Source organism: Anomalospiza imberbis, chromosome 10 (assembly GCF_031753505.1).
Source record: "Anomalospiza imberbis isolate Cuckoo-Finch-1a 21T00152 chromosome 10, ASM3175350v1, whole genome shotgun sequence".
Lineage (NCBI taxonomy): Eukaryota > Metazoa > Chordata > Aves > Passeriformes > Viduidae > Anomalospiza > Anomalospiza imberbis.
In genome coordinates, this window is record NC_089690.1 from 4,991,902 (window position 1) to 5,016,108 (window position 24,207).

The 24,207-nt window shown below is 43.7% G+C and overlaps 1 protein-coding gene across 1 annotated transcript; it reads right to left on the reverse strand.

Moving 5' to 3' along the window:
• Positions 1–4,921: 4,921 nt before the first annotated feature.
• NCEH1 (neutral cholesterol ester hydrolase 1) lies at positions 4,922–23,488 on the reverse strand. The gene is made up of 5 exons (XM_068200288.1): positions 23,233–23,488; positions 15,095–15,323; positions 13,144–13,213; positions 11,059–11,230; positions 4,922–9,667 (listed from the first exon to the last, which is right to left on the reverse strand). The coding sequence occupies exons 1-5, from the start codon at positions 23,368–23,370 to the stop codon at positions 9,050–9,052; spliced, it is 1,227 nt and encodes a 408-aa protein (XP_068056389.1). The 5' UTR covers positions 23,371–23,488; the 3' UTR covers positions 4,922–9,049.
• Positions 23,489–24,207: the final 719 nt, after the last annotated feature.

Consider the following 24,207-nt stretch of genomic DNA (forward strand, 5'->3'; position numbering starts at 1 on the left):
GCCAGCCCTGGTGCCAGCCCACTGGCTGCTGCTGTGTTTGTGTCCTAAAATCCTTGCCTGAATAAACACTGCTGACACTGCGGTGAACTGCTGCATTCTGCAATGCCTTGCACAGGAGATAGAGATGATATGGATTGTGTGCAACGCCTGTGGCTGAGCACTAGGCTAGTGAATCCCAGCACCAAATGGGCTCCCCAGGCTGCCAAACCATCTCGGACAAAATTCACAATCTCTTCCTGCAAGCCCCAACAAGGAAACGCCTCCATTGTTTGGCCTCGATAGTATCTGAAGAGCTGGCCCGTGTCCAGGCATTGGGGAAGTGACAGTGACACAAGGGGTGGAATTTCCCTGCCCCACCTGGATCCAACAGCCGCCCCTGCCCAGGGGAGAGCTCCTGCTCCCAGGCCTGGTGGAGGCACAAAAGTTTAACCCAGCCGATCTTCAACCCTTGCTGGCTTGGTTGCTTTTTAAACTCTCACCTCTCCCAGCTGGATGCCCTCCTTCCCACCCAGTAAAGATCCCCTGGTTCTTGAGACAGCCCTTGGGCAAGGATGAAGTATTAACAGGAAATTCACTTCTGCTTTAACTTGTTATTCATCTGGAAAATAAATGACTTCAGCATTTCATTATGGGTCCTGGCACAGATTAGCTTTTAACGATTCCTGTGCCCTGATTGATTTGGAAGTGGAAAGATAGTTGGTTTTGCTCCCAGCTCCAGCTTTGGGAACTGAGTCTGGGTCAAGGGGAGTTGTTGGATGTTTGCAAGAACAGAGTGGTGGCTGCTGTCAGCTGGGACAAAGAGGTACTGAGTTAACCCTGCTGCCCTTAACCCACTGCAGCTTAGCAAACAAGCCTGCTGAGGAAGTTTTAGGGGGAAGAGCACCCAGCTGTGTTGGCTCTGCTGCATTAACATGCAAACAGCTTTTTACAGCTCAGGAGATACTGGTGTGAGCAGGAGAGGTGACTGATAAGAATAAACACTACTCAAGCTAAAGCTGCATTTCAAAGTGAGAAATTCAAACTTACTTATGAGTAAGCTAGAATTGGGATTTGCATTTTGGAGTGAAGGCTCAAAGAGATTGCATAAGTAGCTGCTGAAGTAAATGTATGAATGTGCCCAAGGTGACAGCTCAGCAGACTTTTTCAGGTCTTGCTTAAACTTGGATACTTCCTTGCAAACTCAAGAGAGAAAATCACCAGCCCAAGAGGCCAAGATGATGACACTTAAAAAAATAAAAATTCATGCCAATATAATCATTTTGGCCTGACTAAAAGGACCATTATAAACCTAGAGCCAGCCTATAATCCTTAATGAAGTGGTTCTAGGTTTGTAATATAGCAATTATATATGTATGTGTGTGTGTATATACATATGCACAAGTATAATTTATAGCAAGTAGTTTCTGAGAGCCTGCTGAAAAATATACGTTGGCTCAGGCTGAAAGCTCTGTTTCACCAGCCTCACCATGTCACTCATGGTGAGACATGTAATTCCACAGGCCTTTCTCACATTTGTACCCCTGTTTTTGACACATAATTCTTCTTTTTGGCACATAATTCTGTAGAGTTGGCCAGTATCCAGTTAAATCTGTGTCTGTGTCCAAAGAGACTCCTTGCATTCCAGATGTCCTGTCTGTAGGCCACCACTCTGGGGTTGAACGTGAAATACAAAGGTACAATATCTGATCTCTGATTAATCACCTGGTATTTCAGCAGATCATACAGGACCTGAACTAAACAACTAAAACTAAGTTGGTTCTTTGTGCTCAAATCCAGGCTGAGACTGTGCCTCCAGGGCATTGCTGTGACTGTGAAATAACAAGGGGCATCTTCCCTCCCTTGACTGTCCACACAGAGCACCAAAGCCAGGATTTGCAAAAGTATGGTATTTGGAAAGGCTGGGAAGTTCTGTTGCCCTTGTACAGGGGAACTGGTGATGAAAAATAGGAATGCAAAAGGAAATTGGGAGTTTTGGAGGGTTCTTTTTGCAGGATTTTTTTTCCCCAGGGGTTTTTGGAGCCCCAGCTCTGGGTGCAGGCCCTGACCCCTCAGGCTGAGCCTCTCCAGCTGCACAGGGAGATGAGGAGGCATGTCTGACTCCTGCCTTTGCATGCTCCTCAGCATAGGATTTTTTGGGGAGGAAAAAACCCCTTATAAATAGAGTCACACTAAATGTGCACTGCTGCTTTGCTGAGCTGTTCTGCCTTTGCAGTGCTCCCTAACCCACAGCGCGTTTGTGGCAGAGGACGTGATGGCTGCTGAGGCAGCATGGAGCACGTGGCTGGGTGTGAAAATCACCAAAGGGAACTCATCTGATAGCCCAATAACCCCAAATAACCACTCAAATAACCCAAACCCCAGCTGCTGGCTGTGCCATGGAACCCTGGCTCCCACAGGCCCCAGAGCAGAGCGTCAGGGCTGCTTTGCCAGTGGGGCTCTTGGAAAGGCCATCTCCTCCCAGCACCAGGAGCAGGGTGTACGAGGGATGTAAAAATTGCCTTTTTTCTTACCGAGAGTTGCCTTTTGCACCGTTAAAAGAGTAGAGATGCCACAGCACAAGGGCAGAAATAGCCCCACTTCTTCAGGTATTACCCTGCACCATTTCCAGGGGGACTCACAGCTCTCGGTAGGTTTTTGGAGATGCTGCTTATGCCTCCATGCAGCCCTCACTGACACAGACGTCTGAGCAGGCAATGGAGACAGAGCCGAAAACCCAGCTCTCCATGGGCATGGCCCATGCCCTGGGCACAGAGATTCCCCCTGGGTGCACTCCCTCGCCCTTCTGGCCCTGCAGACATGCTCGGGCAGCTGCAGCGAACCCGGGTCACTGCACACCCCCAGCGGGTGCCAGGGTCTGAACTAACGGCCAGATCACCTGAAAAACACCCCCACAGCCTGCCAAGGGCTGAGTGAATCATGCTGGGGAACCACAGAACGTTTGGGTTAAAGCTCATCTTGTTCCACCCCCTGCCATGGGCAGGGACATCCTCCACTGGGTCAGGTTTCTCAACCATGTCCAACCTGGCCTTGGACACTTCAGGGATGGGGTATCCCTGGGATGGAATGGTTATGAGGGGTTTGGGTTTTTTTGGGTTTGTTTTGGGTTTTTTTTTTTTTTTTTCAAGAACTCTGAGTAATTCCCCCTTGGCATGACTCTCCTGCCTTGTCCGTGCATGAATTCACAAGTCACGGCTGGGCTGCCCCAGAGGTTCTGGTGCAGTTCCCACAATAACGCTTCCTGTTTGACAGTGTGGTTTTAGAAATTGCTGCACCACACTTAGCTTTAAATGCTCCCTCTGCTGGCTGTACTGCAAATGATTGACTTTTAATTAAAAACTTCAGAATTAGATTTTTGTGAAATTACTAAGTTAACAGGAAGAATTCCCTTTATTCCTTCACCACACCCCGAATCCCTCCTCTCAGTGGCACTGAGTGTCCTGCACCTGTCCTGACACTGGCACGGTGTTTGTGGGAGAGGGACTTTTCTATAATAGCAATTATTATTGCTGATTTACATCTCTTAATATCAAATTTATTCTCTCCTTTGACAAATTTTGCCTCTCTTATACCCCTAGACTGTCTTATGATGGGAAGTGTTTGGGTTTGAGATTCTGCTTCGGAAATGAATAGTTGTTGTAATGTAAGTATTCAGTGTTCTCTACATTTTGTAAAAGAAAAAGTTATTAAAAATATTATGTCTGTAAAAACAGCTTTTAAGGAGCCATTGCAGGGTTTCTTTTCTTGTTTTTATTTTGCCTGTGTTCCTGCTGAATAGTTGATAAATACTTTAAAATGCTGTAGAAAATAATTTGGAAAAAATATTAGATTTACACTAGGTGTGAATTTAGTCTCACATTAATGATGTGCTGCCAGCTATTTGGATGACATTTATAAAAGAAGTTAAATGCCATTGGCTTAGTGCCAGAAAAACTGGAAGTAAGAGCGAGGAGAAAACATGTGTCTCCCCTGAGGAGGAACAAAATAAAACATGGCCCAGCTCCAAATAGTTTTCTAAGTGTGAGGCAAGGAGCAGAACCCAGGTAGGCGGGATGCAGGAGAAGGATTTTGGGATCCAGCTGTGTCAGGCACACCTGGCTCAGGCACAGCCTCATGGGGCACTCATTGCTGCTCCAGCTGAGGGTGGGAGGTGGGAAACAGGGCACAGGGACAGGCAGCCCCAGCACCAGCCAGGCAGGGGATGTGGTCACAGCCTCACTCAGCTGAGGGAGGCACTGCCCTGCCTCACCAAGCCCTGCACAGTCAGATGTTTTATGACATCTGAGAAAACATTGCTGGGAAAAAATGTTTTATGTGGCCCAGACTGTTTTTAATGCATTCAATTTCATGCAAGCAGGAGTATGACTCTTGCTGGCTTAAAAAATAGGGTTGTAAGTCCTTTGAAGCATTTTTCCCCATCATTTTTTTTTTTTCAGCAGAAAAGCTTTGTATTCTGGGAAAGGCACAGGAGCCTGCTGGACAAAATGGGAAACCCCAATGCTGCTATGATCCATAAATGAGAGAATGTGGGCAGAAAATGGGTTGCAAGTCAGAAAAAAAGAATGTGAAAGGAAGGCAAATGGGAATAAAAAAGGAACCTGGACTTTTGCTGGCTAAACCAAATTTCAAACATACGCATAACCTAAAGACACATAAAAACGTGTTTATACATCAGAATGGAGAATGTGAGTTCTGCTGTTTATCTGGAAGAAGAACAACAGCAGCAGTGCAGGTTTGTCCACTCTTCAGCATCAGCAGATGTGGTCACCATTAATCATTTGGCAGAAATGAAGGTACAAGGAAATGACCCTCACAGCCCACGGACACACAGAAGTCTCCTGCCTTGAAAACAATCAAAAATCAGAGTGGAAATACTCAGAAATACAAAACCAGTGGTCCTGGGAAAAGTAAAATAAGTCACAGGTATATTTCACTTTATTTATTTGTTCTTCATTTTGATAGCACATCTCAAATTACACTTGGTAATGAGATCTTACAAATCTTTCCCCTGCTTTGGGACAAAAAGCAAAAACCACTCATGCACAAGGTATTGAATGCATTCACATCAAGGATGTTGTATGTTGGGCTTTTGAACATCATAAATATGAGAACATTAAACCAGCTGTTTTTAGATTTTAACAATATCATTGTTACAGATCATAGCAGCTTAAAAGGTTTAACTCAAGTTTACCTGCTTCCAATATTTTTATTTTTAAAAGTTTCTACTACAGTTTGGTAAGAGATTAAAAAATATAGAGGACCAAATACTACAAAATAATGTTTTAAAGATTAAGTATTTCTATTTAGTTTGTAAGTGTCAAAACTCACAATAGCCTTTCTGCTTTGACTGGGAATGCAGCTCTGAAATTACCTAGATGAAGATTAGGAAATTCAACTTATTTGAGATTTTTATGCATCATGAAACCTCTTGAAAGAGGTCTGGGCTTCCAGAAATGTTGGAACACCCATCCTTTAAGAGGTCCTCAGCTAGAGAGACAAAACCTCCATCTATTCCTGCAAATATTAGCCAAAATACTGGGGAGTCACTAATATAGTTCTCAGGTCTATGAAAGCAGGATAAGAATGACTATAGATTCTGTTATGCAAGTTGATTTTGCCTTTTCTTTTTTTTTTTTTTTTAAGCTGTCATCTGAATGCTTTGATAGCCATCAGGAACAAGATATCTTTGCAATACAGGGATAGAGTCTAATTGTAGAAGGGGAAGAAAAGCTACCTACAAAAGCCAAGATCATGGTAAGAAAACAATTTATTGCAAGCCTTCTCTGAAAGGACTCTACCATGCACAGGTGAAATATTGCTACCAACACTTGCTCTGATCCTACGTCGTGCCCTAAACTGCCTTGTGAAATAACCAAGGGATGAAGGTGCAAGATGCACCCAAGGAAACACTTGGGGATGTATGAAAACACAGGAACAAATCCAGGTGTTGTAACATGGATTAATCTTAATCCCTTGCTACCAGGCATCTGCTTTCTGTTACCCTGAGTCAGTTCCTAGGAGCTTGTAGCAACACAGCTGGAAACAACCCTTAACTTTCAATTTGGGGCATGGGGACTGTGTGCAAAGGAGACCAGAGCACAGGAGGAGGAAAGCTGGGCTGGGACTCACACTCAGTTCAAGCTTTACACTGAATTTGATCAGTGCCTTATCTTTTTAGAGCTGGAACTTAGACCTCTTTTTTTCCACGTTGTGGGATCCCTCAGGTATCTCTGCAGCTCTCAGGTATTAAACCACATGGCTGCAAGATCAAAGTAGTCCAGATGCTTTGACAGAAGTAGTTAATAGTGTGCATCACATCCATGTGGTGCTGAGATCTCAGCCATCGCACCAGGCTGCTGACGGCTTCGTAAACACGTTCACTCCAGTTATAAACTAATTTCTTGTGCCAACACTTCAGTGTGCTTCAGTGCATGAAGGAAATTTACAACCGACTCCATGAATATATGTATATATATATTCCAGCTCTTCCTTTCATTTCAGTTAAAAAAAAAAAACAGCAGCAATTATATTTTAGATTCGTAATAGGTATTTATAACTTAGCTATAAACAAATGCTGAGCTAAAGCTTTACAGAAAGCTCTCAAGAAAACTAATTATTATAAGATTTTTAGGAATATTAACCATTTTCTTCCAGTACCACAGTTATACTATGATATATAATCATAGTATATCTACATATTATACTAATGACAGTGAGTAGATATAAATTGTATCTTTTCTGACATGGGTTTACTCTTTAAGAGGGAAATACAAGAAAAAGCCTGTTGTTATAACTCAGTATAGTGTTTTTTTCTTTACTATTTTAGTCATAGTTTAAGGTCAGGTAAATGTAGCTGTCTCCATATAAAGGGAAAGGACTCTGGGGCAGATTAGGAACTTGTCTTTTGAATGGATAGAACTTTGGTTGCTGTCTGTTTGGAGCATACAATCTATGAAGTTGTGTTTATGGGGAAAAGGACGAAAGGGTTTAAATCCAGATAAAAAGTTTGAATTCCTCTGCAGTGTTAATTTGGTTTCTGATTAAAATTTATTCTGATTCAGATTGTCACTTGGTTGCTCTAATTCCACCAAGTCTTTGGACATGTTAAATGGAAGAAGAATCTGGGCCACAGTTGAAAAAGCTTTGCCTTGTGATCTCCATGTGAACTATGCTGGGAATGAGTTTTGGCCTGCATGACTGAGCTGACATCCAGGCCTTGTCTCGTTAATGGTTTTTCTTAATACACAGAACCACGTTAACAACTTGGTGTTTCCAGGAAGCAGTGATTCAGCAAAGCCATTCTCCTATTTAATTTAAATCCCAATGAAAGGGGATGGCTCTGTATGTATTTTAAATGTCAGAAGGCAGTTTGATCTACCACAACCTGATGGCATTTTTTTGAAGAACTTTTCAGAATCCTGCTATAAGGAATGATTTAATGAAATTGCCTTTGTCATGATCTCCAAAGGTTAAGAAGCCTCACCTTAGGGTTCCTGACAGGAACCAGGACAGAGGGGAGCAAACTGCTCAGCAGGACCCAAGCCCAGCAGCATCCCTGATGTGGGACAGGCTGCTCTGAGCCAGCTCTTGGAAAAGGATGGAAAGTCAAAAGCCATGGGAGCTGCTGAGTGCCTGCAGTCACATTCACATCCGTGTGCTTCACCCATGCCTGAGAATTCAGCTTCACAGCTCCATTGTGAGGTAGGAAATTACTGCCTCCCTTGCAGAAGTGGGGTGTAAGGAGATGACCTTGCTCTCCTGGGGACCCACAGGAAGTCTGTGGTAGAGCTCAGGATGAATTTAATCTCCCACTCTCTCCTCTGTGCCTACAGGCTTTTGACACCACCTTCATTTTGACACCACCTTCATTTCTGCAAGCTGTGAGCAGCCTGGGCAAGAGACAGTCACAAAGTGGTTTCTCTCCCCTGTCTTGCCTGTCTGAACTTTACAGACTGGCTCAAACTGCACAGATTTGCTGTAGCGAGATCACCTTACCTAGAGCAGTCTACAAGACAGACTCAGCTGCAAAGCTCAGAATTAAATCTTCTGCATAGACTGGAGCCCACTTGTATTCACTTGCTTTCCTCCTTTCACGAAGCAGGAAATACAATAAAAACTACAAACACAAAAGAAAAATCAATGAACAAAAACTTCTACTATTAATTACAAACATTAGTGCAAACCACACAGCAGACTATTTGTAGTAAGGTCAGTATTTTCTGTAAGGAGGTCGTACAACTGAGGCTTTAAACACAGGTGAAGTCACATTCTTTAGCCAAAAAAGTAGTCAGCTTTGAAGGTCACTCACGCAGGAAACCTGGATTCTGCTGCTACACATAATATTTTATCTTACCTATTTGTGTGTATGCTATCATACCTTTTCTTGAAAATATATTCAGGCCTTTACCTTTTAAAAATATATTTATTAAAAGGTGGTAAAGACCAAATTCCAAAGCCAAATAACAGGCTTGGCTAAGAGACTAATCTAGCATTGTTTTAACTGTCTAGAAGAGCTTTTTCACAAAATATTTTTAAAAATTTAAATGAGCTGGCAAAAAGCCAACACCTAAACCCTTGCTTGTCATTCAAATTCATGACCCTGCTGCCCAAGCTTCTCACTGTGACATCAGATGCTCAACACTGCTGTAAACAAGCTCACATTTTTTACATATTCAGAAGTAGATGCAGATGTTAGGATTTATCTCACATCACTTCAAAGCCAGGGCCTTTGTACTTAATTAAGAGTCAAAGCTTGAAAGTTGCAGCCAGGTAAGAATCCTGCAGGAATCCTGATCTCCCTGCTCAACACATGTATATGTTTGGCAATAGACATCTGGGAGAAAGTGGAAAAAAGATTGGTTTGAAAAAAAATACTTCTCAAAATTCCTTACAGGGCAACGCCAATGGAGCTAGAAAATGCTGCAGTTAGTGGTCTGCAGCCGAACAGTGAAGTCAGAATTCAGAAAAGTGCACTTTTTGATTGTTTGCTCTTCCGCCAGAACAGACACTGCAGCCACACCCCCACCCTGCGCCTTCCGGCGGGGCCCTCCCATCACAGGTTCTCATCCAGCCACTTGATGTAGCTGTTCCTGGTCTGCACGCCGGCCGAGAAATTCGTGGGCCACATGGTGAAGATCATGCAGCCGTGGAAGCAGTCGTGGAAGTGGTCGAGGGTGACGGGCACGCCGGCGCGCTCCAGGCGCGTGGCGTACATGGCGCCGTCGTCGCGCAGCACGTCGTTCTCGCAGGTCAACACGTAGGTGCGCGGCTGCCGCGCCAGCGTCGCATCGTCCGCCAGCAGCGGCACCGCCCGCACGTCCAGCAGCGCCGGCAGCTGCTCCACGATGGCTGCTGTACCTGTGGTCTGCACCACGGGTTTGTAGTTCTTTTTGAAGGAGGGAGGCAGAAGGGACGTCCAGTTGAGGCGCGCGCGGAAGGAGAGAGCCCGGCCCACGTTGAGCGCCGTGTGGTTGTTGATGAGCAGCTCGTGAGCCAAGTCGTAGTTGCCGTTGATGTAGTCGATCCAGTAGCTGATCATGACGTAGCGAGGGAGCACGGGCATGTTCATGTTCTGCTGGTAGGAAGGTGTGTTGAAGTCAAACGCCTGGAGGACTGGATAAATCAAGGCCTGCAGTTTCGGTCTGACAGTCAAATCCTCATCTTTGCTAAGCTGTGCGAAAAACACAGGACAGCATTAAGATTATGAAGAAGATAAATACTATATCAATGTGGAACTTTAGAAAAGCAAACATTCGTTGGACACTTTTAGAGTGAATTCTGCTCTTATACAGGTAATGTGGCTGTTTTGTCTGAAGTATTAGCAGCCTGATCTTTTTCTCCTCTCATAAGGTGGCCATTCAGGCAGATCCAGCATCCCATTCCCAACAGAAATCAGTGACATCAGTTTACTGAAGGGAGTAAGAAGAAAAAAAATGTGTAAAGTGGCATTTCTCTAACACAGAGCCCAGCTGAACAAGTGGCAACAGCAGGATTTCCTGAATCAAAGGAGCTACTCCTGCTTTTAAGAGCTTTCCATGGATTTTTCTTCCATGAATTGATCTAATTGTTTTTTTTCAGCCAATGCAGCTTGCTGGCATCCACAATTTCTTCTAGCAAAGGCTCACCTGTGCACCTCCTTATGTCTGACTTGACCTGCATTTAATCTGAGTCTCTCAATTACAAATTTGGTGCTCCCGACTGCCTTACTGGAGGAGTCAGCAAACTCTTTGTTTCATCTCCTACACAAGATACCCAGCGCCCTACCGTGTCTCATCTGGTTTAAAAAGAATTATGCATCAGGAAATTGAATTAGGAATGCTCTTTTGAAAACGTGGTACTATCATGTTTATCAGTCCTCAATATTGAAGCTTTTTTTGTAATTGTCTCTTATTAATTTTTCCTCCCTAATTCAATATTGCAGGGTTGTCGTGATAATTAGTTGTCTGGACATGGTATCTGCTTTCTTATCACTAATGGTTAGGGAAATAGGAATAAGTTAGTAATAATAATATTTCATTCAACCATGAAAAATATTACTTGCCTCTGGTCTCCTTTAAACTCTTTACTAGATCAAATTCAGATTACATTTAAACTGCAGATACACAAAAGAAATGTCCTTAAAATTGCAAAATGCTACAGGAGGACAATTTAACAGAAGAATTAAGCACCATTTACTGTATATTTTGTCCTTCATTTGTATTTGAAAGAAATAAAAGCATATTTTCAGAGACAATTATCTAAAAATAGGCAACCATATTAAGAAATTATGCCTACTTGGAAAGAGAAGGAGTTCACCAGCAAAATAGGCAAAAAAAAAGTAATTTAGCTACTTGCTCTTAAACTGTGGACCATAGCAACTTGTGACTGTAAGAACACATCACAATTTATGAGATTCATACAGTGACTGAATCACTTTACAGAAGAAAAATGAGCAGATTCTGGCTTTCTACCATTCTGTTTTCTGGCGTGGCACATCACCTTGTGATGTGCAGCACAAACACCCTGCCAGCCTCTCTGGGCTGGACGGCTGTAGTGCAATACAGAACACTCAGTGGATGTTACCTGCTGGCACACCGCAGCTGCCAAATTCCCTCCTGCACTGTCCCCAGAGATTGCAATTCGACTGGGGTCCACTGAATACTCAGCTAAGACATCAGGCTGCAGGAAATGCTTTGTTGCACGAAGAGAATCGTGGTACTGCTCGGGGAAGCACACCTCGGGCACCAGCCTGTATCTGCAAAAGGAAAGGGATGAGAAATAATTCTGACCTCTGCTTTATTGTACTGGTGTTATTGTAGCTCTCCTTTAGGATTTACAGATAACTCTTACTGGAAGTAAGTATTTCAATAGGATAAATAGCACAGAAGAAGTAGGAGGTGTGTAATATGTATGTAAGACTTAATCTTATAATTAATGTTTTAATTTGGAAAAATTAAAATGAGCCTACTAGACATGAATAATAAGTATAAAATGGTGCAGCACTTTCCTAGAATTTCCCAGTGGAGGATTTTCATAATTTCATTCACACCCTTGGCAAGGGAGTTATTACACCCTGCCTGGTTTTGATCCAAATTCCCACCTTAACAAGTACAAGGGTGAGTAAATCATACATGCCCAACACGCTCCTGTTTGGCTGAGCCAAACACCTAAGCACGTCTGCTTCCCAAATTTTTACTGATGTCAGGAGAGAATAAACCTTGCTATCCCTCTGTGCCATGAAATGAACAATAGCCAAGAAATTCAGCAACGCTGATTTTCTCCAATGCAACAGAATACAATAATTCCTTTCCTTTATCAAGGAGAGGAGCAGAAATACACTCATTGGGCAGGTGGGGGATGGAGGCACAGAGAGAGCAAACAGTCTGCCAGGAAGAGCCAGCAGCTGAATCCCAGACATGAGGCTTTCTCAGCTTCTAAATAACAGTGCAGGAGAAATCTGTTTGTATTTACTGAATAATTTGACATCCAAGAGTTGTTACTGAGCCTTATGGTACAAAGCAAAGTTTTCAGCTTTTCAAACTACAGATTTTACACTTTCTCAGTAGAGCCTAGCTAACCAAAATTCAGTTCTCTGACTCAAAACATCTTTGTAAGCTAAAGAAGATTCATATACAGAATAAATGTTTAACTTAAGATTACAACTTTCAAACTCCAATTATGACCTGCTGTCACAAAGCAACCTTTATCTTGTATATACAGGAATCTGAGAGTGTCCTCTGGGAGCTCCTTGCAAAACAGCGTAACAGTAAACTGTGCATAGATTGTGAAAGTGAGATGTGCAATTAGACCAATGAGGAATCCAATTAGACTTGCCTAATTGAATACACACCCCTTGATTGAAGGATGTAATGATTAAGGAGAAGAGGTAATAGTAACTCAGAGCAATAGACAGAATGATACCAGCATAAATCAGAAAAGGAATAATAAGGAACTTTTCAATATTGTGATTGCTGCTTGTCTGGAATAACAAACAGCTGCTTTTGTAGTTTTCCTTGTTTCTAATAATAAAAACCAAAACAGTAAAAAAGTATAAACCAACCCCCCCCCACAACCCTTTAAAGTACATTATAATAAGCATTAAATGAGTAACATCAACTCCATATAATTAAGTTGCAATTAGATCCCAAAGCTTGGTATATAATGAACTGCAGGTGGGAAACCTGAGTAATTTTATCAAGTGTTTGGGATTAAAAAAGAAAATATTGAAGTTGACAATAAAGATGGGAACAGTACCAATCAAGCTGGAGTCGTCTAGGTAATGTATTTAGCTAATCAAGAGGTTTGTTTGCCTTAGAATTGTTCAAAATGTTAAAAAAGCAGTCCTGCTTCTCTGCTGTCTGGCAGTCTTCTGCTCCTGAGGGAAGCACAAGGCTTAAAAGAGAGGACTGGAACAGTGGGAGATTGCAAGAGCAGCAAGAAGCTGCCAGACCTCACAGTGTATTCTAAAATAATTAGAAAACCAAATGAATTTCTGATACCACTCCAATTTGTTTTAATTTTAAAAGGATAAAGGTATCAGGCTGGTAGAGAAAATTACTGTCCAAGTTACAGCCTTATAGAGAAGCCACTAGCAAAGGAGAAGCTAAAAGAACGATGTTACATATTTCTAATACCTTAAAACTACTTGATCAGTTTTAGATTACTCACTCAACAGAGACAACAACAGCGTTCAGAGATTCAGCCATGATTCTGCAGAGATTGTTGTAAAGGCTTGTTCCTGGTAGGGAAGGACATGGTGTTAGGGACATGTGAGTCAATAGTCACAAAGCTGTCACTAAGCCTTCTCAGAAAACATACAGCAATCACACAGATACAAGCAAAGTAAGTGATAAATGAGATCAGCCCACAACTGCTCAAGTGCCAAATCCACACTACAGCAGAAGAAACATAATTCATCAGAATTTCAGAATCCTGCAGTCTAACGCCTTTCCTCATCTGCTTCTTGGTTCCTTCAGACATGTCATTTCACCCCCTTCTCACAATTTTCTCAGCTGGCCAAGATCTAAGGCACCCACTGGTTTGGGGGCATTTTCATCCAGAGAGGGTTACTGCTGTATGAGTCACTGCCTGTGGTTCATTTTATTATAGCATGCATTGCTTTAATTCAAATGAGTTGCCCTATTAATGTCAGCTGAGCTACTTATTTAAGGGAGAATTAATCACAGCTATCCTATTTATCAGAGGACTGATTATCTTTAATTTTGTTCCTTTCCAGTTACTTAATTGTTGGTTCCCAGTACTATAAAATATACTAGAACACAAAACGTTTTCTAAAGTAGCCAGTCTTAGAAATTAATATTTAGTTGCATCAATTGTGTCATTAACTTCTGCACCTTGGACTCAGGGATACCTCTGACAAAGCCAAGCTATAATCACAGTGACAAAGTGCAGCAATTTAATATAAACTTTTGCACAGCAAGAGTCATATGCAAACTATTACAGAACAAATGATGCAGGCAGGAGGTTAACAAATATCCTTTAGGCAGGTCTAAGAAAACCCATCTCAAAGCACAATTCCTCTGTAGGAAGAGGAGTGAAATGTTTAACTGCTACAGGACAAGGAGACTGGAATTTCCAAAGGCATGTGAAGGCCACATTTGAAAGTTATTTGGGAACCTAAATCTCACTCAAATCATGGTCTAAATGACTTGTACATCCAGAGTTCAAATGCAATCAGTAGAGTCTGTGTTTTGTATCATTTTGTAAAAATCCACTGATGCTGTTTTGCTGTAGAGGAAGCTGTAGAATCAGGGCTGTATGGACTTCAGGAAATCATGGGAACAATGGGGAAGGAAAAGGGAAAAGACTCTTCTCAGATCTGGATCTCAGAGCAGCCACAGGAGCCTCAAGCCCTTTCTGTCCCAAGGCTGTTTTCCTCCTGTACAGCGTGGAAGGAATCAGTGGTTACCTTATCACTGCCTATAACTGTACCTCACTTCCCCAGATCATGTTTGTGGTTTCCAAGTTAATGGAGTAAACAGCATTAAATCTCCAGGTAATTATGCTAGTGGTGGCTGTAGTCCCTAAGGAACAACCCAAAGAGAAACCAACCTCTAGCTGTTTCCCTCACACTCCTCCTGCCTGTGCTCAGCAGTGTGTATTCCCAGGTAGGTGTTATTTAAGAACCAAACATTAGCAAGGCTGTTGCATGCAGTGTAGATCAGCTCGGTCTTCTGCTAATTATTCTCTGAAAATGGGGCAAACCCACATAATTTCCTCATATGTAGCCACTGGAACCTGATCACCAAGAACTGACTTTTGCACATCACCTCAGAAAGTGAGGGACTGGCCCAAGCAGCCCACCCAGGCATCACAGAAATTTAATCAATAAGCTATTTTTTCCTCTCAGGATGTAATAAAATTAACTTTTTGGTCCTTTAACAGCTCACATGTATAGAAGATATGCACTTCTGCTGTGTGTTCATGATATTTTTCTCCCTCTCTCCTCAGACTTGATCCACCAGAGTGGAGACAGTCACTACTGAATTCAGGTACATCTTAGCAAAATTGCCATTCCTGGCAGGAAAAAGAGCTTTTGGCTTTTCCTGCTAGGAGAAAAGCAGACCGGAATTCTTTTTAATTACTGGCAGACACCTACTTGCACTTGCTAAGGCCCAGCCCCCTCCGTGGATGTAAACAACGCTGCGCTTGAGGCTTTCATCTCCCTTGGCAGGAGGTTCAAACACTCTCACTTCCACGCCATCAAAAACAGCATCCGTGATTTTAATGTCTTCAGGGGTGACAGACTTCAGCTTGTCAAAGGTGCAAATCAAATAATTCAGAACTGTCAAGTGATGGCTGAGTCTCAGATAGTGAATCAGGTGACACTAGTGGGGGGAAAAGAAGAAAAGAAATTTCTGTTACTTCAGAGCATATCATATGCTACCACACTGATGTGCAATACAACTGCTTTCAAGGGGCAGGTCCTACATAATTCTTACAATATTCACTGGAAAATGAAATTTTATCACAAACCTCTAATGTTTTTAAAGCTCTATTAAAACAAGACGCTGCCCATAGAACATTTTCTGTGGAAAAATAAAATTAAACCATGAGCACTTTGTGGATCACAACCATGGATGAGCACTCGGATCCTGTAAAAGATGCCTTGGAAGGGGACAACCCTCATGTTCCACTAGGGGACTTATGAAGCTCCTCAGACTGGTGCCAGCAGAGGGCAATACTACACAGGCGATGTTTTTTGGTGGAAAAGTTTCAAAAATGCAGATTATTTCTCTTGTTCCACTGCAAAGCCTAAGTCTTTCTACTTCTAAATTAAGGAAAGTTCCCAAGGACTGCAAAGAAATTTGGAAACAGGAATAGTCTTAAAGGAATATAATGGTGTTTTTTGGCTTGTCCTGTGTTTAACTGCTGAACTGGGAAGGATCTGAAACGCTAGTCAAGAACAACAGTAGGTTAACGATACTTTTTTCCAACACCAGAGACTCAAGTGTGTTACTTTTTTATGTGATTAAAACACTATGAAATTAAAGAATGATCTGATCCTTTTGTCTCCTTATGGTAGAAGGCGACAGGTTTTATCCCCTTTAGCTATCCAGGACTTTTATTTTCATGTTTATTTTAAAAATTTTGCTCTTGACTTGATTAAAAACTTGTTTCTCTCAGTAAACACTACTGGGATTCAAGGAACTCCTTGAATCTACAAAATCTGCACAGACCCCCCCCTCCAGAATAAAAGCAAGCTTTGAAGCACTCAGCATCCTCTCTTCCAAAGAAGATCTTACAGACACAATCTCTCACATGTAATTTTTTTTTCTCAGTCCTAATTAGTTTGAATGTTAAATATGGAAGTATTTGCTTTCATCCAGGTTCTGTACAGGAAAGGCCCTGCATAGCTCCCACTGCAGACTGCTGTAGAAGAAGAGACAAGTTTGATATTAAAAAAAAAAAAAACCAAAATTTACACTAAATACAATGGGCTGTTATGTGACCTGGGAGAGGAATCCATTTCCAAAACAAGAATTAAAAAAAAATTACTTTCTTTTCTTGCTTTAACTTGTAGTAACATCACCCTGCTGAGATGGCTTGGTAGGAATCCAAATTTTAAAATGTTTGCTGCTTTTTGGATGGGATATCATTTCTTCATACTGCAAATCTTTTCTCTGGGAGAAGAAACACAAAATATCCACCTGGCAGGAAGAAATGCTGAATTCACAAGGCTATTTGTACCTCCGAGTTTCAGCCCATGTTTTTCTCCCACCATTACTTAAAATTCCCACAGGAAACCCCAGGACTAGTTTGAAATCTGAAGAGCAATACATCTATTAATAATCTGGCACACGAATTGTTTGGCTGCCACTGATGTAACTACATGAAGGTCTGATCCTCTCTGTGGCCTGTGGAAGTTCCCAGGGGAGGTACCCACTGGGAAGCAGTCTTAGAAATACTGCTCAAGAGAAGAATGTTTTTGTAGATTTTATTTAGCCTGACCATGCTGCAATAGACATCTCGTTATTGTTTTCTCCCACTTTAGTTTGCATTCTCTGTAGACAAGATTACCACATGTTCCCTGGAATCAGGAATGTTTTGTTTTCAAGGCTAGTTAGTGGTATTTACCAAGAACTGTTTTGCCCTGTTCTTCAAACCACAGAGCACCCTGGCCATCTGCAGCCTACCATGCTCTTTCATGCCCATTTCTCCTAGAACAGACCACTCTTTCCAAGAATCCATAAACCTGGGAGAGATGCTTTCTACATCAGCAAAGGCAACAGTCCTAATTATTTATCAGACATGGGCAGTTCTTTGCCAAGTATTTATCAGATAGATTCTTTGTTAGTCAATCTGCCTAATCAGCCTATTGGCTTGTTATTCACAAGGCATCAGGATTGCACTTTTTGCTGGGAAAGAGCCAGTCTTGTCCAGAGTTCTCACAAATAAATTTTGTCTTTTCCTCTCTCTAAATATTAAAAAAAGACATCTGTCATATCTTAGCAGTCTGTCCTAATACTCCTGGTAGAAGATGTGGTTGACCAACTCTCCTCTAGGAGTGCCTTGCCACTCAAAGGACAGCCCTGCCCATGCTGATGCCCGTTCTTCCCTGGCACCTTTCTTGTGGTGCCCCTGGAAGCCTCAGAGCATGACCTTGCTGCACCAGTTAAATACAAACCCAGCAGAGCCAGAGAAACACTAAATATCAGTCATGTCACCACCTTACTGATACTCCAAGGCAGGAAAGAGGAGCAGGACAAAGGATGGCACCAGCCCTTTGGGCAGCAGCTTGAATCTGGGATTAAACTGGAATTGCTCATCTCATGTGAGCAAGAATGGGTCTGATCTTTGCTGGTAGCTGTGGTTTTTACCACCCTTCCAGTTACAACCTGCAGGGCTGCCGCAGGTTATCAAATATAACACTTCAATATATTTAGGGATTATGTGGATGAGGAGAGGAGAGGAGAGGAGAGGAGAGGAGAGGAGAGGAGAGGAGAGGAGAGGAGAGGAGAGGAGAGGAGAGGAGAGGAGAGGAGAGGAGAGGAGAGGAGAGGAGAGGAGAGGAGAGGAGAGGTTCTCTGGTGAAAAGGGAGCAGACAGTGCTGTAATACTAAAAACTAGCAGAAAGGAAGAGAAAGCATAAGGAAAAGGGGGAAGTAAAGAGACTAGAGGAAAGAAAGAGCAGATAGTATAAAAATAAAAAGCCTGTGGGCAACTGGCCCAGAACTGCCATGCCAGCTACAGGCATAGCACATTGCTCGCTCTGGGTCACAGCTGCAAGTTTTTCCACTACAGCAAAATCTCCTTTTCTTTTGCCAGGACATTCCCATGACTTAGATTTTAAGGTAAGGACTATGCAGGCACTCCCAAGGGACTGAACTGTTCAAGACTGACGCTTCTGGTAAACTCTTTGATATGGGGTGCCAGGTACTGAAAGATTTAATTGATGTAGGAGAAATTTTTCAGTAAATGAAGAAAGGAGTCAGGGCAGAATGAACAAAGTACTGTACCAGTGAGGCACCATTACTTCACCTTTAACCACCAATATCTATCCCTAAATTATATGGATTCTTCTATCGGCTTCTCAGCTGATCATTTCATTAGGAAACTCACATCCCTCAAGGACTTGAATTCCATACTCATCATGTGTTCTCTATTGCAAAAAAGTAACCCAAAAGTTTTTGTAGCAGATGTCCAGTGACCTCTAATGCTGCTCAGCACATTGGGACTCTCTGTCCTCAGACGACTTCCTGGGCTAACCCTGGCTCTGCCCTTTAGCCACGGAATTATTGCGACAGGTCAGGTTGTGCTTGCAGCGCACAAAGGCAACAGCCTCCAGAGCCACCAGCTGCTGCCTCCAGTGCCCTCCCAGCCAGGCAGAGCCAAGGTCCTGCATGGATCTTTCAGGCTTTGGGGGGATCAGGAACTGGGCAAACAGCTAAGGCTCTTTTTACATCTAGCACTACTTGGGACCCAGCCAATCTCACTCATGACTCAACTGAGTAATGATGCTGGAACTGCAAGGCTGAACTGTCTAAAACCCAACTTCCTACCTTAAGAGACACAGACACTATAGTCAGTTCTGGCATTGCTTTGAAAAGGACACTTCTATAAACATTAGAGGCCAAAATGCCAACACAATGCCCGTAGTCAGTAACAGATTAGTGAAAAATAAACAGCATTATTTCCACATTCAGCTGTGTGTGGAACATACTGTTTGTGTGCATCTTGGGAAATTTACCCTGTTTAAGGGTGATTTTACAAAAAGATTTCTCAATGCAAGTGTCTTGTTACCCAATAAAGAACATGTCTTTTTAGTAACATTAGATAAGATAGTTTTCAAAGACAAGTGCTCTTAGTTTTATGAAATTCCTTTAGAACTAAAAAGAAACCAGGAAGACTCTGTTTTCAGTTTATTAATTAGAAGCAAAATCTAGATTATGTTGTAGTATGAGGTTTTGTGCACGTACCTATTCAACCATGATGCTCTGCTATTACAGCAGCATAAGTTACCTGTTCCTGCAAGCAGGACTTACAGCATGGTTCAGTTTCTGCTCAGGTGCCAGTGCTGTGAGACCTACCTGCCGTAACTAGAAACCTGTTTTACTGTACATCAATTCTAAGACTGTTCTTGCATCCAGACACATCAACAACTTACTTCACTGCCTACAACTATGACTTACATCTGTCCAGAAATCACACACTCTGAAATATGTGGGTAGAGAGAAATTAAAATGTTAGAAGTTTCTTTACTCCTGAATGTTGATCTCCCATGGGTGATTTTATTCCAGCAGTGAGTGGAGAAGAAGCACAAAGGTAACACTTGGCTGATGAGAAGTTTCCTGCCATGTACAGCTGCCTGCCTTCTTCCATATACATCTATCTGATGGCCTCTATGCCAACCCATTTATCCTTCCAAACCTTTGCTAACAGTTGTCCCAGTTCCAAAAAAATCCTTCCTTCCTTGCTATGCACCAGAATAGCAAGTGTCTTGACAGAGGTGTTAAAAAATAACTTATTTCAAAGGACTTGAATAAACATGTGCTGCTCTCTTTCCTCCTCTAAGGGAGAGTGGTTAGAGGAAGAAGTGAAAAATGCCTGTTATCAATACTACTGTTACAGCAGAATTACGAAGTGTAGCTCTAGACACTTCTAAATAGACATCAACTGAAAAAGTTACTGTGGTTAAATCTATGGCTCAATATCGTAATTAACTTTATGTGGCTTCCCAAATTTCATTGAAGCTGAGTTCTGATGTACCTGTATATATATATATATATGTATGTATACAAGTTTTGAATTGCTAATCTCAAATTGTGTTGTATCAGTTTTATGTAAAAATGTTACCATGCCCCATTTTGAGACACGTGATGGGCAAACTGCCCTTTCTTAGGTAAGCATTTTTACATCAATTCATTATTATCATTAAAGTCTCAGTTTCTCTGTTTTCTTTCCAGAGCAGCACAGGGCATTAGAGAGGGCACAGGAACAAGGCTCTGAAAAGTTATCTCAGTTTTCAGCTCCTTCACTGGAATTTTTGTGACCTCAGAGAAGCACTCCAGCTCTTCCTACCTCTGTTCCCCCCAGTTTAAGACTTAAACTGATACTTTAGCAGTATCAGTTCCCTTTTGTAGTATGTTTTGAAACCTACTTAAAGAAACTGCCCTATAAACATTACACCACCTGATTATACTTGAACGTTTGTTAGAGTCTCACACTGACCTAGGACACTGACTCAGTCCCAAGCTTGTAAAGAAATTTATAGCTGCCTGGGACAAAACTCTACATGCAAATGTAAAAACCTTATCATTAGTACACTGGAAGCCAGTGACAGCCCTACTGTGTTTTATTCACAGTGATTATTAATGCACTGAGCAAACAAACACATTATCCCTGACAAGAAATGGTCACACTTAATCATCAGAGTCTTGACAAATCAATTTCAAAATAAGCAAAAGACAATTAATTTATTTGAAGCACGTGAAGTTTGTGGGGGAAAAATACATTTCAGAGATTTTAAAATTAGAAAAGTATTTCTGTTGGTTATCAGACCTATAAAGCAAAGTAATAAACAGCAAGCTGAAATACATTCAGAAGTGGGTGAAAGTTCAACAGTCTCACTGAGAGAAATGTTAAACCATTTGGCCTTGAAATAGCTGACAGACAAAGAAAGAGGAAGCTGACCTCTAGAAAAGGACATACACTTTATCATATATATATATATATATATATATATATATACACACACACACAAAAGCTGCCTAACAAAGTAAATACACAAGCTTAACTTTTACAATCCTACCTTTGATTCACAAGAGTTTCTTCCTAATGATAGTCACTTATTGCCAACTGTGCTGCCTTAGTGTTAGAAAGACTTCCGAACACCTGGAAAGCACCTTCTCTCTCTCTCCAGAAACCAATGTCCCAAGGCTCACCTGTTGTGTGACTGGGGCACCTCTAACAACTCACCTCCTTCATGCTTCTGGGTAAAACTCACTTGTCCATTTGGTTTGCAAGTGATGTTACTGTTACTTGCTTAGTAGTTTTTCTCACTATTGAAGTTTTTATTTCTAAGGCCAGAGATGTAAACAACTAAGAAATGACCACTCTCCCCCAACAAAGTCTTCCCTGTCCCAGAGAGTGGGGCAGATGTGGACACCTCAGCCCTGCCACCAGCCTACTCCAGCTGGCACCCACCAGGCTTTGTCCTGCCAGCTCCTCCAGGGATTATGACCTCTAGAATATCTCAAAAGAGATACTCCTCAGCCTCCAAGCTAGAGGCACCAGAATCCATCTACAACCCAACATATGACATAAACAAACTGGTTGTGTAGCTGAGGCAGCAGCAGTGCACATATATATAGCTACAGTCATACCATTTTCTAAAGTTAGGTCTCCTTGAGCCAGGAGTTCTGGCCTTGATTCCGGTGTTCCTGGACAAACCGTGACACTGCGTTTTGCAGACAGCATGCTGTGCGGGCACCATGGCCCTTCTGTCCCTACTTACCAATGAATTTGGGCAAGCTGAGCACCTGCAGTTCAGTCACTTGAGTTAAAAACATGAAGCAAGTGAATGTCAGGCCATAGATTTTACTGCAGAATTTAAGCTATTGTATTGCATAATTTTCCTATAATAAGGGAGGATATACAAGTGACCAAGTTTTATCATTTTATCTGTACAGTGAACAGGTTTTATCATTTCATCCTAGAGGCATGCTTTGATTCAGCTATACAATTGGACCTTAAGATGTCCCAGGGGATCAGAAAAGTGATCCATTTAGTCCCAGCCTCTGCTTCCAAAGGTGACAACCAGAGAAGCTATTCAGGCAGAATATACAAGTTTGGACACTGTGTGTGATCCACTGTCCTCTACCCACTACCCACCATTACTGCATTAAGAACGTAGCAGGTAATTCCCACCTAGTCCATTTATGAGCCCCTCTATCCACTAACTCATTTAATCCCTTTTTGAAAGAATCATCATCTGCGCAAAGTACAAGCTTTTTGCACATGCCAAAACAATACAGTAAACTGAAATTAAAATCAAAACAACTTTCAATTTTCACATACGCCACACCTTACATCAGTCCTATCCGTAACTGATAGGTCCTTGTGAAAGACTGGATACTATGAGAAGACAACAAACTTCACAGCTAAAGCCATTATCAGAAATTTTGCCATCTCTGTTCTCTTTCATATCAGCATAAAAACACTGGCAGAAAATAAGGGAGAAATCATCAAGTGACAACTGCTTTGTGGCAAAAAGCTACAAAAGAGAGTTCTCTTTAGTAATAAGACTCCAAATCAAGACAGTTTGAAAAAGCTTCATATGTCTTCTTTCCCTAAGGCACAGGGATCAGATTAAAACCCCCTAATTCTTTTTTCCTGACCAAGAGCCGGCAAGTCGCACACCAGACCGAGCCGGGAACGCCGGGCAGCGCTGGCAACCGGCGGTTCCGAGCGGACGGACGGACACGGGCGACACCCGGGGCTGTCCCGCGCGGCGCTGCCGCTGTCGCCGCGGAGCCAGCGCCTTACACAGGGACACGAGCCCGCTTCTCCTGCTTGCGGGACCGGCCGCAGCTCCGGCCCGCCGCACACGCGATGTCACCGAGCTGGGCACTCCCCGCTCGGCTCCAGCCACAAGGCAGCCGGGCTGTGCGGGGCCCGCTCCCGCTGCGCGGATGCCCCGGGCCGGCACCGTTACCGCGCTTCCCAGCGCCTCCGGTACCGGGGCGGGGGTTGTCCGCCCGCTTCCCCAGAGCCGGGGTGCCGGGGCCGCCTTACCGTCTGCTGCACCGCCCGGAAGGTGGCATCCAGCAGCATCAGCTTCCAGGGGTCGGACACGGCGCCGGGCAGCGGCAGGTACACATAGTAGGCGAACAGGGCGGCCAGCGCCGGCAGCAGCACCCAGGCGGCCCGCATCGCCTCCTCCGCGCCGTGTGCGGCCGCCTCGCCGCGCTCCCCGCGGGGCGCGCACCGCCCCCGGGCCGGCCTCCCCCAGAGGAAGTCCCGGCGCTTCCTCCCGGGCGGCCGGCCGTGTGCCCGGCCCGAGCCGAGCCCAGAGTCCGCCCGACGCCGCCCCGCCCTGGCCCGCCCGCCCCATGGAGCCGCTGCGGCCCGCGGCCGGGCATGCTCGGCGACCGCCGCCCCGGGGCACCGCACCCGCCCGAGGCCGCGGGCCCCGGGTGAACGGGCTGTGGGATGACGGAGCTCCTCCATCGCGCTCTCGGCCAACAAAGGCATCCGCATCTGCAGTGCTGCCTCCTGACACCCCGTACCCACTGCTGACACCCCGTACCCACTGCTGACACCCCGTACCCATTGCTGAGACCCCGTACCCACTGCTGACACCCTGTACACACTGCTAACACCCCGTACCCACTGCTGACACCCCTTACCCCCTGCTGACACCCCGTACCCACTGCTGACACCCCTTACCCCCTGCTGACACCCCGTACCCACTGCTGACACCCCTTACCCCCTGCTGACACCTCGTACCCACTGCTGACACCCCGTACCCACTGCTGACACCCCGTACCCACTGCTGGCACCTCGTACCCACTGCTGACACCCTGTACCCATTGCTGACACCCCGTACCCATTGCTGGCACTCTGTGCCCATTGCTGGCACCCTGTGCCTACACCTGACCCCTGTACCCACACCCAAACACTTTGCCCACCTCTGAGTGGTTCTGTGGGGGCTGACCTGGCAGCAGCCAGCCCGACCTTCAAGCAAACCCCACCAGTTTCATGGTTGCA

Bases quoted from the DNA above. Each gene is read 5' to 3' on its own strand.
- NCEH1 (XM_068200288.1), bottom strand. From the start codon at position 23,370: ATGCGGGCCGCCTGGGTGCTGCTGCCGGCGCTGGCCGCCCTGTTCGCC. The intron at 15,324-23,232 runs GTAAGGCGGCCC...TCCCCCCACTAG, and splicing joins TCCGGGCGGTGCAGCAGACG to TGTCACCTGATTCACTATCT. The intron at 13,214-15,094 runs GTAGGTGTCTGC...CTTCCCTACCAG, and splicing joins CTGGGCCTTAGCAAGTGCAA to GAACAAGCCTTTACAACAAT.